Here is an 18,713-nt window from a genome sequence, read left to right as displayed (position 1 = left end):
TTAAAATGAAAACTGATCCAAAAAATTTAGAATTTGTCACGATCTCGTTGACAAAAGTGGAGGTCGTATCAGCACAATATCGATTACATTGCCATTTTAGTTAGACCAAAAGTAAATATTGGTTATTAAATTTTCAGCCTTTATATTTTTCCTCAAATAATAATTTTTTTACCACTTTCAATCATTTTTAAAAACCATCAGTTTTTTTTTAAACAAAAAACTTTTTTTTCTTTCTTATTTTTATATTTATTTAACAATATAAATATTTCCCTATTGAACGAGTTGAACAAAAAAAAATTTCATTTAATATTTTTTCTAGATAATAAAATAGATACTTCTATTCTTTATAAAAATAAAAAATTACCCAATTTAAACAAATAAATAGAATTTAATTATTTTTCATCTAGATAAAAATATTCCAATAACAAAAAAAAATCTTTTTGCATTCTTTTATTTGGAATTTTTATAACAATTTTTGTACGCAATTTATTAAAATTATAATTTATTTATTTAAATAAATAAAAACAATGATTTTTTAAAAATATTTTATATATTCAATTCATTTGAAATGATTAAACATGAAATGTTAAAAAATGATTAATAATAAATATATGAATATTATTAATATTTAAAAATTCTAAATATAAAATTCTTTTTTCAAGAATAAAATATAGCATTAGATAATTAATATAAAATTTTTTTTAAAGCAGATAAATATGCATCACATATTCACCTTTCTCCTTTATTTTTTGTCATCATGAATTTCGAGCTGGATGATGAAAATCAAGTTTTGCGAATCGTGTTAGGGGTAGATAAAACTCTCTCTGTAGGCGGGTATTTGACATCCGTCATGCCGCCGGGGTGGATCGTAGCTGAGGGTAAAGAGGTTGAAAGAGAATAGAAAAGAGAACGGAAGAAAAGAAGAGAAGGAATTAAATTGAATTTAAGAGTCAGCTTCAGAAAGATGATAATGGAATAGATAGACCTGAATTATAATTTTGTAAATTCACCATATTTTTTCTTTGAGTTATTAAAAAGAAAGTACTATTGATCTGTCAAAAAAAGAGCTTCTTTTTTTTTTTAGTACGCATTGAATATTTACCTTGACCGAGCCAAGCTCGAATATCTATTGAGGGTAGTTAGAGTGGTGCTGGTGGGGTAGCATTGTCCAAGACCTGACCTACTTCCAGGCCCAGCAACACATATTCTGCTTTCCTGCGGCTGGTTATCGGTTTACATAAACATTCCTAGTTGCTAGTATTTGTTAATATTTTTTCTTCTTTTCTTTTACCAAGATGTGAAATACATCAGTTACTTTTACTTTAAAATGTAATCCAGGTTCTCTTCTATCTCACCAGTATTCTAGTTCAAAATGATAAATTTCCTTTCATTTTATTTAATAGATGGGAAAAATATCTTGACTAATTTTCCCTCAATTATATTACAGATCAAATCTTCTTTAGCAAATTGATCTGAGAGGAGAAGTGATTGTTAAATTTCAACCTTATCGATTTTAGCAATCGGTTTAACCCTTTGGGTAAACTGTCGAACAAGTCTAGTAAATAGAAAGAAATATCTTCAGGGGAAAGGCGTACACGATTGGATGGTCATAGTTGATCAGAGGGTGCCAATCAAAAAATCAATCAAGTAGAAAAGGTTGATGCTCGCAAATCAATTGACATCTTCTGCTACTTCACATCAACCTTTTCTAGTTATATCGTCAAAAAAACAGATACATTTATTGAATCACTTCATCATCAAGTTCTTGATTATTTTTTTGCTTATTTGCAAATGAACAAAATGCCGAGAGAGTATGAAGAGAAGAATAGATGAAGAAGAAAAAAAAATGAAGAAAGGACAACTGAGTGTTGCCGCAAGCCAAAATTCTCCGCGTTACTAATTGCTACCATTGTATATATATGACTTTCAGAAAAAAGGCTACGTTTTTTTCTCCACTTCATTCACTCATGCGAACCACGAATTCTGCAATATCCGTGCTATATAGATACGCGTGAATACCATGTCACTCATATGGCAAATTTCCATCATAAATGTGAACATACCTGGGTTGCATAAAGCTAGGATTTAATGTTGGATTACAGTAGTTGTTTGTATATTCAATAGAGAAGTATTCATAAATTTCAGCATAGCTCTAGGATATTTTCAACATTATCAAGTCCAGAAAAAAAAAGGCATGATGAAAATAATGTTGGATAAATCTGAATCATTGTCCACTACACTGCAAATTTTCATATCAAATATTATCTAGACTATCAACTTGAAAGAGCTTCAAAAATATCACTAGAATAAAAATTATTCTTTGGACAAAGAGATTGTATTTCAGTAATTATTTAGTTGATCATTATTTTTTAGGTCATTGCTAAAAAGAAACTCAATTGAGAGGATCCCGTTGCCATGTCTCAATTATTATCAGATTATAGACCAAGCTAATAATGCATCAGGAAGCTGATTGTTATTTATTAATGAAGACACATGGTTTATATAAAACAAAGTCGTTTTACCAACTTTGTGAACTAATTAATTGATTCAAAAGCTAGGAAATGAAATTTAGTTGAGACTAATTACCTTAAAAATCATCAATTAATCAACATTGTACCTAAATAAATGGTATAGTAGCTACAAAATAGTGATAAATGAATGTAAAATATCTACATGAGCATCCTTTGTTTTAAAATCACCAGGATTCTCACTGTTTTACCTTCTTCACAATAAAATGTTTAATTAATAATTTCCTACTATTTCCTGTAATTACTCTGTTTGCTCCATAAACTTCCTGATGCTAATTTTGATGTCGATGGAATCCTTATCCTTCACTTATCTAATATCCCTTCTGGTTCAAAAGTTCCCAATACTTTTACTGTCTCATCTTAAAGTGGACATACCAATTGCTAACAGAAACTCTGTTTCTGCATTCTGGTCAACCAAAGCACCATTAACTGCAGATGCATGTAGTAACATGGTCCAAGTATCGACCTGTTCGTTTTTGTATCTTGTAATTTATTAGGTTGACCTGGTCAACTATAAATACACATTTACCTGTTCAGCTTCAATAAATTACAACATAATCATGAAATCTAAAATTGCTGGTCTTATTTTATCATGTAACGACAAATTAAAACAATTGTTTCTATAATCTTATTATTCTGAAGACAATATAGGGTTGAATGTTGAAGCTATCTTATTTGGTCAACTCCCGGAAGCTCTATTGAAGTTTAACTGTTGAGAGAATCTAAGAACTAAGTTAAAATCGTTCTAGCTCAAAAGTAATCACCATCAAAATTTACAATCAACCTATGTAGAATTGTACTAAGCAAATTGAAGCTCAAAATAATTCTTTTACTTGAAAAATTCATTTCATTATTAATCTATAATATATAGAATGGATTAAATAAATTTTATAATTTAACATTCAGATCAGAATGTAATGAATAATGAAAGTTCAACTTTTTATTTATAACTTTCATTTAATTTTTTTTAATTTGTTGATATTTTCTACCTCACTGTGGTATTCAATTATGATGATTACAGATTAAAAATTTTTTTAATGAAAAGTACACATCAATGATGAATTGTCAATACAATTTTTCTCTTTTATCAATAAAATTCTCGTATTTTTATTTACTCTGATTGGAGTTTTATGTGTTAAAATTATTTTGATGAATGGAATTTTTTAATTTATATCATGGAATAAAGCTTACAAGTTAAAATTGTTGATAGATAAATTGCAGAGATATATTTTGCATTCTATAAATACAACATATTCAATAAAAGCTGCAATATTTAACATAAAATTTATCAGAGTATTATTTTTTTTACTCAATAACAAAGCCAACTTTTTGATGATATCAAAATTAAATCATTTATTATAAAACAATTATTTACGAAATATTTATAAAAACGTTATACAACAATTAATTTATACAAAAAACAATTCAAGTATTTATGTTCGAATAATTATTTGGAATTTGAAAAGTTTGACTGCTGCAAATAGCCTTTCATAAATGAAAATATGCACTTTTAATTTTTTTGCATTGTATTAAATTGAAAAGAAAAAAAAAATACTCAACAAAAAGTAGCCTGGTTTTATTTAAATTTTCATCAATAACATGCTGATAACAACTCTTTTCAGATTGACCACCAGTGACCACATCTGACCATCAGTGGAAATGGTTATTATTACATCATAAAAAAAGCCATCTAAACCACCAACTAGGTCAGTAATTAGCATTCACTTATTCATATTTTTCAAGACTAAATGTATTTATAATTTATTCGTCATTAACCTTGTGTTACTTTTCGAAACTTTTAATAATCTTAATTACATTTGATTAGAATTTTGGTAAATTGCAAATTGAAACTCTTGACCTATTTATGATTGTCTGAAAAATCAAAAATGAAATGAATAACACTTTACCTTCTGGCCTTGAAATGTCATTCAGTTGCTATCATCAAAATATCGACTCTAAATACTTATATCAACTTGAAATGTAAAAGCATGTTCTGAACATGAACTCAACATTTTTCAACGATATATTTCAAGTATAAAATCCATTGAAAAAAATATTTTATATATGTCAATAATTTTTGTAGCATTTCAAACTGAAAGAACAAAATTCATCAACCATCTAGAAGAGCAAAAAAAAAACAGAATGAATCAAGTCAGATGGTGATGATCAAATTGGCTACCATCAGATGAAAACCCACATGTAGATGAATGTGTAGGACTTTTTATTTTTCATTCAAATAAACTCAATATTTTACTGCTTATTAAATCAGGAAAAATAGTAATTTATTTGTATGAAAGTTGGAGAAAGCTTGGCTTTTGTTTGGGAGTAGGTACTCCAATAAATTGGAAATATGTCTAGAGAAAGAACTTATGAATAGGAAGAAGCTGGAGACCAAGTACTCTTACCCGACCTTTTTTCGTTGCCACTCATGTGTCAGGAGCATAAGGCTATGCATCAAATTTACTAGCAAGACAAGCCTGTAAATCTCTTGTAAATAATACCTTTCAAAAAATATATTTCATGAATAAATCTTATGAAAAACACGTGTCATGAGGGAATAATCAACTTCATTTTAACATATAGATCAGATTTATACTCCATGTCTAATTTTTTCTACTACAATATTGACTAGTTTTTATTGATTACTCTATCAAGATTAAAGAGATAAATCACATTTAGAAGGAAAATAAATTAGAAAATTTTTGTCTGTTTCAGCATTGACAAGTGATTGGAATCCCAATTGGATCTGAGATTAAACCAAGAGGATGAGCGGTTGGGTGGTCACTCTGGCGGTTGTTTTGGCTATTGCTGTCATTGCTGGTGCTACCTTAGCTCTTTACCGGAGGCAAGTTTTGCCACTTCTCTCATTCTATCCTTCCCATTTTCTTTTCTTGTATCACGTGTCTTGAAACTTGCCAAGTTTCGTGTTATCCAACAATAACAGGAAAGGTTTTAATTGCACTTTAATTTATTTTTCAGCTTTATAGTTTTTTAAGAGATTTATTTCTTCTGCTCTACAACAATGGATTAAGAAAAACGATCAAAACGATGATAAATTTTATTGAGAGAAGAAGAAAATTGAATTTGAAATTGCATAAAATAATCTTTCAAATAAGAAATGCTTCATTCTAGAGTAATATAAAATCATAATAAGAATTTAAATGAATATTTTTCTATTGAATAATTATCAAGCTACTCATTCAAGGAATTATATTTCATTTTCATAGTAATTGTTAGATCTATTTTTTAATAGAATTTCTTTAGAGAGACTTTTTAAAACTAAGCTTTAGATGTTATTCAAATCTTAATGCCTAGCACATTGAGTTGATTCAAGTTTAGTTTCATCAATAAATCTCAGTAATCTTCATCCCAATTGTCAATACTCTACTTTATTTAACTTTGGTTTAATCAACATGCTGACATTGTTAGCTGAAAAATATTTTAAATAAATTGATTACGTCAATAAGTAGTAAATTTTATTCTCAATATGAAAAGTAGTTGAAATAATTTTTTTTCGTTTGGTTCAATAATCTGTTAATTGATTGAAATATTTTTCTAAAAAGACCAACACATCATTCAACATCATCCTGGATGATAATAAATTCATTCTGATTTATATTTATAATTTATTTGTTGAGCATTATTTAAATCCTAAACTATTTATCATGACAAATAATATGAATTTAAAATAAAACAAATTCTTCAGATACTGCATTAACGTGAAATGGGGAGCTAGAAATATATGGAGTATATGTGAAGAATGGAGACAGAGATTGTCTTGGTTGTGGGCACCAAGGGAGGAAAAGGTATTTTTATAGTAAACCATATTTTTCTTCGACTTTTTTTTCTTCATCTTCTCCTTCTAAAGATAAAACATGGTTAAAATGTCATATCTTAACGCTTTTAGGTGGGTCTTGTGAAGGCTCAACATCCGACAGCTCATTGTCAGACAATTCCAGGACTATATAGACATTCTAGTAATAACTCTCAGCATCTTCTACACAGTGACAGCGATCTACGCTTGGATGCTCAAGGAGCATTTACGCGGTAAATACACGAGAAAATTTCTAGATTCACTCGATTATATACTGTACTTAATGATGAAGTTTTACTTTTTGTACAGTCAAGTTATTTTAATCCATATTACTAATGACTTCACTTCACTAAAGTAACCAGTTTTTTTTTTTTTTTTTGCAAAAATTGATTTGAAATATTTTTTATTTTATTTCACTTTATTTATTTATTATTATTATTATTATTAAGTAAAAAATATATCCTTCCAATTATTTGTGATAATAAATTATGATAAATACCATTGCCCTAAGGCTAAATATTTTTATGACATTTTCTTTTAAATGTTCAATTGAATATTATCAGACTTTGATAAAAAATATTTCAAATGATATGTAATTTTATTGATAGAGAAAAAGCATAGAATGAATGTTTTATGCTAAGTATTAGGTAAAGCTAGTTTGGGAGCTTATTATTATGATGATCAACAACCTGAATGGTGAAAATAAAAATTAATATGCTATTTTGAAGCTAATCGATATTGAGCATCATCTGAATAGTTAATTATACGGTCAACTGACCGATGCATGAGCAAAAATCAATCAATGATTAGTAGCTAATTGTTGACATGAATCAATTAGTTCTATACAATTCAATGAATAAGAATTTTAAAATAGATTATAAGAAATTAAATCACATGATGTATCATAATTCTTGAATAAGTAATTCATTAATTCTCTCATCAATCGATCCATCATATTTCTTTCTTTTCCACGATTTATATTGAAAAAAGTAAGAAAAGATAAAAATAGTTAAAATCATATTGAGTTTTAACTTCTACATTTACATTTTAAATACTCTAGCTTGCCAATATTGATATAATGATGAAAGAATAACAGAAGTAAAGTGAAAGGATATTTTTTTAACAGATTTGAATCAGTAGACAGAGATCTTCATCCACCATTAGGAGTAAGTGGAAATACAATTCCACCTCAGCCACTTAGACCAGCACCTCAACCTAGACCAACTGCTCGTCCAAGACCTTCACCTCTTCAAACACCTTACGGAGCGGAATATCTACGTCAAGAAACAGGACCAGGTCCTCTGACACCACCTCCAGTTCCACGTCCATCAGTACCTCATCGAGGAGGAGCACAACCTGTATTTGTATTTCAAAATGAACTTCCACAGTCATACAGTCATAGTCAGTATGTAAAAGCTTGCAATGGACAATCTGCATTACACTTTGATCCATATACTAGTAAATCTATTCCTGAGAGTATTCAAACATCAGCTTTTGCTACTAATAATCCATCAGAGGTCAAGGTATCAGGATTCGAACCAAGGTATGAGAGCCTTGAGAGCTTTGAAGAGAAAATGAAGGATGCTTATCTCAGTAGAATTAATCGAGAGATTCCCTATAGATCTTATGATCTTATAGATGACTCGTCAAAGCTTAAATATGGTATTTCACAAGCTCAAATGAATGAAAGAAGTGTTATGAGAAATTCTGATGATATTCGATCAGTATCAAGTTACCCTGAATACAATAAACCAGCTTCAAAGAATCAACATCAAATGAGACACGTGAGAAATGACTCGAGAGGATCTTATAGTAGTTTTAATTTTATTAATTCAAATAATTCAAACAGTCAGAACATAATGGAGTCTATTTATGGGCCTCAAGCTGTGACTAAATTGCTACAGAACTCACAGATTTATAATAATGATCTTGGAACAAAGGACGATGGAACGCAAAGCATAGAAATGACTCCATTCAGAAACACTGCTGTTTTTCCAGAAGATCTCAGTTATGAAATTCATGCTAATTCCAAGATTCAAGGATTACAAAGGGTTTCTCAATATATTCAAAGTCTACCTGATGTACCTATTTATGATTCAATGAGTGATCAAGCACATGAAGATCAAATAGAGGATGACGGAACTCTCACTCCTAATGACAATGAATTAGCACCGAGTCCAGTTCCTCCACCAGCTCCACCTGATCCCTCCAATTCAGTTGATATGAACAGGAAAAATGGACTTACAACTGGCGAGAGAATATTCAGTGCTCTCAGATCAGTTACTTCGCAAAGTTATATTGATGCATCTGAATTCTACAAGTAAGCTAAATATTTATTTTCATTATTTAATTAAAATTGTGAGGTACTTTAACATCAAATTGTTACATAGGCTTACATATTTTTAACTTTTAAATATTTTAGTTCAAGATTTTCTTTTGCTGTTTATTATTTACTTTTCGTTTTAAATTATACTGTAAATGATTATTATTCTACTAGTCAAAGTATTTGAGAGCTTGTTTACATCTTGAGTATCAACAATCACTGCAGAATGAAAAAAAAATTGTCTAGCTTACTTATAGCATAAAGCCTGGAGGTTAAAAAGGGAGTTGTTAAAAAATTCAAAATTTGTATGTCAATCTTTGATAGGTTATCTTAGGAGGAAATTTATGATAAAAGCATAAAAATAAACCATAAACGAAAAATAAAAATTCATGTATAAAATTCCGGAATAGTGTCATAAGGAAAATAAATGGTTATCACTACGATAAAAATCGTTATGAACTGACAAAGGGAATTTATTTTTCTCTATTTTTCTTAACCCCACAAAAGCCAAAGAAATTTTTATATACAATAAAAAAAGCTATCTCTATTGTTCGATAAATGGAAATATTTGCTAGTCTTGAGTGTTCTTTAAAAGCCTATAAAATTTTTCAAATTTATGATTCCAATTTTTTAAACAGTAATTAAGGATTCATTGAGTGCATAAATTAGATTAGAATCTAAAGAGATCTAGATTGTTCTAAGTAGATAGTTGTTGGTGTTATCCAACTGTCAAATAGATCAAATGAATTTGACTTCCAAGGGACACGATTAAAAACTCCAATTAGATAAATCTAAAGACGAATAAGATCCTAATGACAAATTTGCTAGCTTAATTAGGACCTGATGAAATCCTAACTGAAGTCTCCAGTCAGGAGAGTTGACAACTACAGCTAGCAACAGAATGAATCTGCATGTTTTATTCATTTCTCCTTTCATAATAAAACTATTATGACTAATCATCTTTAACATGGGTAAAATTTGTAACTATTTTAAATTTATTGTTTATTTTCCAAGCTTTTTTTCTAAGGATAACCCACCCAATTGTAGTACACACTTGATAATGATTGTAATTAAAACATTGTGTTCGAAAATTTATTAACATCAGGACTGTTGGATTGGTAAAAGTTTGGATAATAAACAATACATTTAAAATATCACTGAACCAATCTTGGAGGAATTCAATTGATTTGAAATAATATTACAATGTCAGTTAAAAATCATCTATACTATAAACACTTAGGTATGTGGATTAATTTAATCATCCATATCTAAAAAATAGTTTCCTGATCAATTTTGAAACAAATAGTGCAATATTAAAATAAAATGATCAACATCTGCTAAAACTTTCAGTTAAAAATTTAAGCTTACCTAGGACACCTAGGTACCAACTGCTTTAAAGAGCATATGACTGTATCAAATCCTTCAACAATCTAGAGAAAAATAAAATAGCATTAAAAAATAAATTTTTCATCAACTTTAGCATAAATAAAATGCAGAATATACTTGAAGAAGATGCTAAACCATCATCAGCAAATTTTGATTTTAATATTTAATATGATAATCACGATGTAAGCCTATGTAATTGACCAGAAAAATTTTCAAGACCTTAAGATTTTATTGAATCGACAGTTCAGTGCTTTCATCAGCTCAGCAAGTTCCAATGCTTACCTTCCCGACGATTAGAAGATCATCTTTACAGCTTGAAAAGGATAGCCCAGCAAATAGTATACAAGATGAAGCTTCAAATCTCTACATCGATGTTGAGCCTGAAGCGATTGGTATTGATGGCTCGAGGCGAGCATCCGACCTTTACAGTCCCGAGCTTAATTTGAAGGCTCACCAGACCGCACAGGAGGTAAAATCCTCGATTGGCTGATCACACGTTTACCTACACTACTTCAACTAAATTTCTCATATAAACAGAGCTTTTTTTTTCAATTGAAATTTTTCAATTATTCGCACGTGTAAACAACCCACTCATATCATACTCAGTTATTCATTTTAATTACACGTGTCTAAAATTCTAGATTTTTCCTTCCTATTCATATTCTTCTCTCATATTATTAGGTTTTTACAATTTTTTTCAAATGAATAGAAAATTTTTCCACTTCTACAATGATTATTATTTTTTTTTATTCACAGATAGAATTCAATTCTTTTTTTTGTAATTATTTAAGAAAATATTTGAGACTTACAACTTTAGAAAATTATGAACAATGAACAACCATTGGAATAATAAATATTCTAATTAAAGTAGAATTAATTTGTTTAAGGTTAAAGTTACCAATTAATAAAATTATCAAGATGATGTGCTATTTGTAATTGCTTTGAAGGTTTTAATGATTCTAATTAAAGTATAAACTTCTGTTTATACTTTATTTCTAATATCATAAGTATTTATTTAATTTTCCAATGAAAAGTTAGATAAATTTTTTTATTAAAAAATAAAAAATTATTTCATCAATGTGAATATATCTACTTTTATATTTATTTTTTAAAAAATAGAACTTTTTTAGAACTGGTTAATCCAATTTTTCTATAAATAATTCAAATAGTTATTCAGTTTGAATTTTTACCTCGTAGTTATCAGAATTTATTTCTTGAATGCACTCCAAAACATCAGTTATCTTTCCCAATTAATTAATACCTAGCTGTATTAAACTCACATACTTTTGATAAAATACCAACATGTGTACGTAAAATAAATAAACCATCACATTCTCTTCATTGACAAAAAAAAAGTAATTTTTCCTCGCTTTTTCTTTTGATTTGTAATCGCAATGTTTGCTTGACATGACAAAAGCTTTTTCCTGAACGTAGTGTTCTCTTTTTTACTCTTTTATTTGTTTATTTTTGGTTATAGGTGTACAACAGTCTCCAAGATCCCCCATCGTCACCACTACTTTTGAAAGATCTTAGTCAGGAACCCTATCCCTACATGTCTGATCCGAGTTTTACGAGAACCTCAGAGGTATTATCGAGTAGTGTGTAGTGAATTTTGAAAACATCTTACAACTTTATCTTTTGCCTTTTTTAGGATATATTCAATAGTATAGAGCAAAGAAGAAAAAGTATGGAAAGACTCAATGGACTTCATGAATACGTTGAAATGGAAAGCATTAATAATGTAAGGTATGTTGATTCATTCAATTATCAAACTTGAATTGATTACAAGTTGGTGATGTAATTAAAATCTGGGATTTCAAATAATGCTTTCCCACAGAAGACGCAGTAGTCAAGATCTTTATAATGCGCTTGAAGAAGTTCAATTAAAAAGACGACTTTCACAAGTAAGTTATTGATTTTACCAATGAAATTTCATTCATTAACTCACCATTCATCATTAAAACCCTTTAGCAAGTCCTCGATGAATCCTATGGATATTCAAACTTCGACATGGAGGAAATAACTCCAGGAAGTCGACAAAATTCACAGGGCCCTGAACCAGAACCACCACCCGATGAGACTAACTTAAAACGAGCTGTTAGTTGTGAAAGCGTTTGTTCAGATACTAGTGTGGTCCTGGATGATCTAGAGGAAATCACTGTCGGGCATGTTTGCGTTGGCCTCGAGTATGAACGATGGGCTGGACGTGGAACTGATATTAAAGGAGATCTAGCTGTTAGTGTGCTAGAGGCAAGAGACCTTATTGCACGGGATGGAAGACCTGCTCAAGATACACTTGCTAGGTCTGTTGATTCTTCTAAAATCTTTCATATTCATCATTAGTTTTTGCTTTGCATTTTTAATCATTCCTTTTTTATTGGTTTTATTTGATAATAAACTTTATAGAATAATCTTGAAAATATTTTGTGGTGAATAAATTAGTTTTAAAATCATATTCCACATTTAATTAAAAATGAAAACAAATACTTTGTTCTATCAAATAATTATGAATAAAAATCCTATAAATAACTTTCTACCAGGTTCTTTGAATCTCGTAAAAAGCTGTCATTTATTGAAATTTTAATAGTAATAAATTACTAACCAACATAAATTTAAAAATACGAAGCTTTTCAATTTATAGGAAGCTTTATTACCTAATATTATTATTTACAGCAGCACAGCTATAAAATATTATCAAATTAAATCAAATATTTACCTAAGATAAAAATTTTAATCAGATATTCCATCAACTTGAAATTCTCTATTTTGTATTTTTTTTTTCTCCATACAAACATGCATCAGGCTATTATTTATAGTATGTGGGGGTTTATTATTCTTTTTTTTAATAACCTAAATTATAAATTGTTTAGAGATATGAATTTCTATTGAATTAAAAAGAATTGTAAATTAATATTTGTTTAAAACATAGGTTGAATATTCGTTCATATTTCGTTTGACTAAAAATATATTCTTTTTACAGAGTGTGTCTCCTACCAGACCGTCAAACTCATGTACAAACGAGACTCTACAGGGGATCGCCTGCACCAAGTTATCAAGAAAAATTTTCATTTCCTCTTGATGGAGGTCCAGTAGGGAGAACATTATTGGTTGAGGTAAAAGCTACTGATCTTTCAAGCATGCCAGTTTAATAGAAATTTATAAATAAGCATTGAAGATAGCTTCTTCATCAATGTTTCATTTAGAAAACATCTCTTAGAGTTCGTTTATAAAATCAAGTTGTTCTTGATTTCAAATAAGAAAGTATCAGAAGAAAAACAATGATATAATTATTATTCAATAGTAAACAGAAATGTTTAGTATAAAATAGTCTTGTCTAAAACATTTGCTTATTTTATTCATCAGAATAATAAAGAAAATGTTTATAAGTACTAAGATGTTGCTTAAAAGTCAAAGGTTATCCACCCTTGGCATAACTTATTAAATTTTAATACTTCTTTAACTTTGTATATAAAAATTATCCAGATTTTTTCGGTTGATCTCAACATGGGTGGTGAGGCATATCTTCTAGGAGAAGCAACTCTGAAGCTGGGTCCTGTGGCAAGAACTCCAGCAACGACGTGGCTACCTCTTATTTCTCCTACACTATCAGTGCCACATCTAGGAGAAATAATGTTCTCTCTAAGTTACTCACCAACTGCTGAAAGACTAACTTTAGTGGTAGTCAAAGCCAGAAATCTCCGAGGAGCCAATGAAGCACCTGGAGAATTTTTCGTTAAAGTAAATAATGATAAAGTTTTATAAATAATTGTTTTCTATAATAAGAAATCATTTTATTGACAACAATGTATCATTTTTAATGAAGGTGTACCTGCTTCAACAAGGGAAGAAAATGCACAAGAAAAAGACTTCTGTCAAACGAGGAGAAAAAAGTCCTACCTTCAATGAAGCCATGATTTTCAATGTTCCTGTTCATACTTTGCAGGTATTATGAATTTTCTATGATTTATTGATGATGTAAAGCAAGAAATTTGTCGTGAAAGTTTGATGAAGAAAAGATCAACAGAAGAACAATTTAACTGCTCATACTAGTGTTGAACTTCGATATTATTATTATAATCATAAATAAAAAAGTTTCTTTTAATTTTACTATAGCTTACTACCAAAGAAATATCTTAGGTTCATAGCACTTAGCATAGTCAACTTAATGTTGATTGAGCTAGCATGTTGACATTGCAACGCTAGGTATACACTGGAAATCACAATGAGTTGATGTAGCTTACAATAGAGTTGTAAAATATCAACAAGTGATTTTCTCGGACATTGACCGTTACTTGGGTAGGATCGATGGCAAAGTTAACGGCTGGTAATTGACAAAAGTCATTCTTGTCATAGTCCATCACTTATATATCGATACAGGTGTACCTGAAAGTCAATTGCAGTCTTTAAACCCTGGATCTTTAACAGGACATATCACTTCATGATGATTTATAGTGGGATGGGTAATGCAGGTAGTAAAGAGTCCAACGTCTATACCTGGACTACTAAAGTCTTCAACTTATTTGCAAATTAAGAAGTCAAGTTTCGTTTTAATGGGATTAGGTTACCTGTTCAATCCAATCGTACTTTATAACAGGACAAGAGAAACTCTGACTTTTGCAGAGTAACGAGGGATCGTTTACAAATCTCTTTGTGATGGGTCAGGTGTACCTGCGAAAGGTTCTCCTGAAGAATACATTGTGCTCCCAAAAGCACAATAATAATAGACTATCAATGATTATCTGCAAAGATTAACTTCTGCCGAAGAAAATGGGATGTTGAAGATGAGACTAATTGATGTTTTGTCAAGTTTAGGAGCAGTTTTTTCATGTAGCTTCATTTCACCTAACTCTAGAGCAGCTTTAATACCATTACAATTATTCCAACATCAATGAATAATTATAATAGTTTTCACTGAATAGAATCTTTATGATACAACATCAATATTAATTAGTTAACTAATAAAAAATATTTTGTTTATTGCAGACAATTCAATTGAGACTGACTGTAGCCGAGTGGAATTCGGATTCTGGAGCTAACTCAAAAGCCTATTCCGTAGGTCATGTAATAACAGGATCCAATGCGACAGGCAAATCTTCAACACACTGGAGACAGATGTTATCTGCTCCCCGTCGACCTGTTGCTATGTGGCATCCGTTAAGGAAATAATAAATAATTAAAATGTCTCATCAATTTGACCTCCAAGCAGTTATTTAATATTTTAAACAAGTGAAGTTATGAATTAATAAATAAGAATCTAAACGTATTGATATTATATCTGTTCCAGTTCTTCATTGATCAATTCTAATAATGACATCAATAATGTTTGTAATTAATCGGAGTAATAAATTTATTAAATAAGTTTAATTAAAGTGAGAAGATATTAAATAATTAAATGTTGCTGGATATTCTATTATTTGATTCATTGTCGAATCAAAAAGCAACTTACAATATGCGATATTCAAATATATTCGCGGTTATCAACAGACTGAAAAATCAACCCCACAGTAAATTTACAAAGTTCAACAATTTAATCACAGTTAATTATTAATTAAATAATTTAATAATTATTATGATTAAAATTATAAGCCTATTGTATTCATCATAATGGTATTATTGTAAATATATTTATATTTCAATGAAGTCTACATTGAATTAATGAATGTAATTAATTTAATATTATAAGACTATGTATTGCGCAATTGTTATAAGTTTTTGCGCATATTGTACTTGAATAGATAGATATATTTTGTTTTTTATTCATTAATGCTGTAGAAATTGATAATTTAATGTAGACTTTTTGGTCTCGAAAGACATGAATAATCATTATTTATACTGGATATAATTTTAAACTGAATGAAAAAGCATACATTTTTAAGTTTTAAAAATGATAAAAATCTTTTAATGCAAATTTATAAACCATAAAAAATTATCAATTTCTTTTAATAATTTCTAATGTTCAATTTTGTTTGTTTAAGTCAACAAATAATTAAAATTTGCACTTCTGATAAATATTACTGCTAATGTAAAGCCATAATCGTTGATGATAAAACATGAAAAATACAATTGTTAGATGCCAAACAATGGAGTGTAAGCAAAAATCAAATAATGATGAGAATTTACCATTTGGTATTTGATTCATTACCAAATAATGAATGTTAATGTTTTCAAAGGGATGTTAACGTTTATACAGAGTTTATTAGCAGTTCATTAAATATGCACAAGTGTTTTTGATTCAGTGCACAGAGCTAGAGAAAGTTACTTCCAAAATTTATTCTTGAAAAATAACATTGACATTATTATTTCTGATAACTACCTAAATGAAAAAATTATGTATGCAATGAGATAAATGTATTCGAGCTTAAAGAGTATGTTATAAAAGATTATTTTAATTATTTATCTTTTTTATTTTTAAAAAATAAGTATAATGATAAATGGTGAATATTGTTATTTGATAAACAATGTAGTTGAATTGGATATTATTTTTTTTTATAAAATTTCGTAGATTTTCTTGTATATAAATATTAAGAATGAAACTTGAGAATTAATTGACAACAGCCTTGCGAATTTCATAGCCTAATCTAAACTTATATAACTTTTATACTTCTTCTATGTCGTTGAAATACTTATTGCTAAAGTATATACTGAGTGCATGAATATAAATTCGATAAAATTTTACATTTAAATCTTACAATTACCAATTCAAGGCTATCTAGTATCCATAAACTTGTATCATCATAAAAAACATTAGTTTAATTTTCTATTTATAATCATTATGGGACTAAAAAAATATTGTTAAATAATCTTAAATAAATTTCAGCTACTTTAAATGATCATTGCATCCAACATACTGTTAACTGTCTATTTAACAATCTAATAATAATAATTACTTGAAGCAAATGATATTATTATTATATCAAACTAATTGATAAATTAAAAAAGAATATAAAAAAAAAAAGAAATATGGCATTTCATAAATTGTATGTCTATGAAATACATAAAGTGATGTTATAACAAGCACTGTTGTATATCAGCACAATCAATAATTCTGAATACACTAGAACAAAAAGTGTATTCCTCATTATCATATAAAATTTAATTTCATCTAATTAAATTGATCTAAAATCATAATGAAAAGTCATTGTTTTTAATGAAAAAAAAAGTAATTAAATTGATATGCTTATTCAATAAATAATGAAGCCGTCAATCTTCAACAGTTATAAGCTTCAATTTTACTGGTTGAAATATAGTGGACTGGAGATAACAGATGATAGATAATTTTAAAAAAATATAAAAGAATTTCTAAAAACAAAAAAAAAAACAAAAACAAGTGAAGAATGATGACAATAATTAAGCTGAGTAACTCGTTTTACAATTATGTATTTTTTTATTTTAATAGAAAAACATTTTTTATGGTGGTATTTAATGTAACGGTTGAATAATTAAACTCATGTTGATATGTATGTTATGAAGAATTAATATTCTATATGATAGCTATGATAAATGATAATGATAAAAAGAAGAGCATGATTTTTTGTAACATGCTTAATAAAATATAAAACCATATGTCCAATAATTCAATATTTAAATTCTAAGTTTGATTGTAAAATGAGTTACAATGCATAGTTTGCCGTATGAATGCATGATTTATAAAAGATGAGATACTGTAACATTTAAATTGTTTTATATTTTTGTTACGCCTCTCTGTGATATGATATGGGCACATTCACACCACCCTGTATATTAAATGCATTAATCTTTGTATTCTATGATGATATAAAAAAAAAACCTCTTTCTACTTTGAACTTTTCAAAATGTTTCATGACATTCATTTAAATATAATGATAATGAAAAGAAATTGATAATAAAATATTGCACAAAAATATTAAAAAAACGTATAAATAAATTGTGTTGGAATGATATAAAATTGGAGGATAAAAGTAGCCAACATCAGCATCCATTTTATTTCTACAATGCATTATCAATGTAATCGTTAACCATCAAGTGTATCCTAATTATAAGAATTGTAAGATTTGTGAAATGAGAGTTCTAATGATGGTAATAATGATGATGATGATGATAAGACCATGAATGATAACATTATACATAGAAATGTAATAATTATGTTATTGATTATATTAATGCACGTCAAAGTGAACGCAAGGGTCATGTAATAATTGAAACTATATATACCCTGATTGTTGATCATCGTTACGGTTCTATTTACACGGATTCGTTTTATCGATGATATTCTGAAAAAAATATATTTAAATTAAAGACTGGCACTTTCTATTCGAATTCCTTCTTATCACAATCCTTTAGTTGAATAGCACAGGAAATGTAATATTGGTTTATTAGGATGTGTTAAGTAGTGAATATTTAGATTAATTTAATATTTCTTTCTGTAAAATCTTCACTTCTTGCTCAACTATTTAACCTGACAAATAAAGACCTTTCTTTTTTTTAAATTTTTTGTGTAACTTTTAGTATTTATTTATCTTCGCATTAACTGATACACTCGAGTAAACTGCTTCTAAACCTGAATTGAGATCTTTTATATCATCTTATAAGTATAGTTTTTTCATAACACCTAATAAGAATGCTTGTCATTTGTTCTTTAGAGGACTGAATTGAAACGAATAAAAAAGTTGGATTAAATGGAGTA

The 18,713-nt window shown here is 28.4% G+C and overlaps 1 protein-coding gene across 1 annotated transcript in view; it reads left to right on the top strand.

The window, feature by feature from the left end:
* The window catches only part of LOC118074740 (uncharacterized), a 44,786-nt gene extending 29,154 nt beyond the window's left edge, over window positions 1–15,632 (top strand). The window contains exons 2-15 of the mRNA XM_035096189.1: window positions 4,151–4,234; window positions 5,244–5,373; window positions 6,235–6,334; window positions 6,436–6,575; window positions 7,469–8,662; window positions 10,295–10,520; window positions 11,529–11,636; window positions 11,703–11,797; window positions 11,889–11,955; window positions 12,023–12,354; window positions 13,032–13,164; window positions 13,535–13,789; window positions 13,875–13,994; window positions 15,035–15,632. Coding sequence (XP_034952080.1) covers window positions 5,294–5,373; window positions 6,235–6,334; window positions 6,436–6,575; window positions 7,469–8,662; window positions 10,295–10,520; window positions 11,529–11,636; window positions 11,703–11,797; window positions 11,889–11,955; window positions 12,023–12,354; window positions 13,032–13,164; window positions 13,535–13,789; window positions 13,875–13,994; window positions 15,035–15,217 — 3,033 coding nt within the window. The 5' untranslated portion in view covers window positions 4,151–4,234; window positions 5,244–5,293 and the 3' untranslated portion in view covers window positions 15,218–15,632. The remainder of the gene's footprint in view (window positions 1–4,150; window positions 4,235–5,243; window positions 5,374–6,234; window positions 6,335–6,435; window positions 6,576–7,468; window positions 8,663–10,294; window positions 10,521–11,528; window positions 11,637–11,702; window positions 11,798–11,888; window positions 11,956–12,022; window positions 12,355–13,031; window positions 13,165–13,534; window positions 13,790–13,874; window positions 13,995–15,034) is intronic.
* The last annotated feature ends 3,081 nt before the right edge of the window (window positions 15,633–18,713 follow it).

This window comes from Chelonus insularis, unplaced genomic scaffold (assembly GCF_013357705.1).
Source record: "Chelonus insularis isolate UGA/USDA-ARS -01 unplaced genomic scaffold, ASM1335770v1 contig_116_pilon, whole genome shotgun sequence".
NCBI lineage: Eukaryota > Metazoa > Arthropoda > Insecta > Hymenoptera > Braconidae > Chelonus > Chelonus insularis.
The sequence above is the reverse complement of the archived record's forward strand: the minus strand, read 5'-3'. Positions and strand labels throughout refer to the sequence as shown.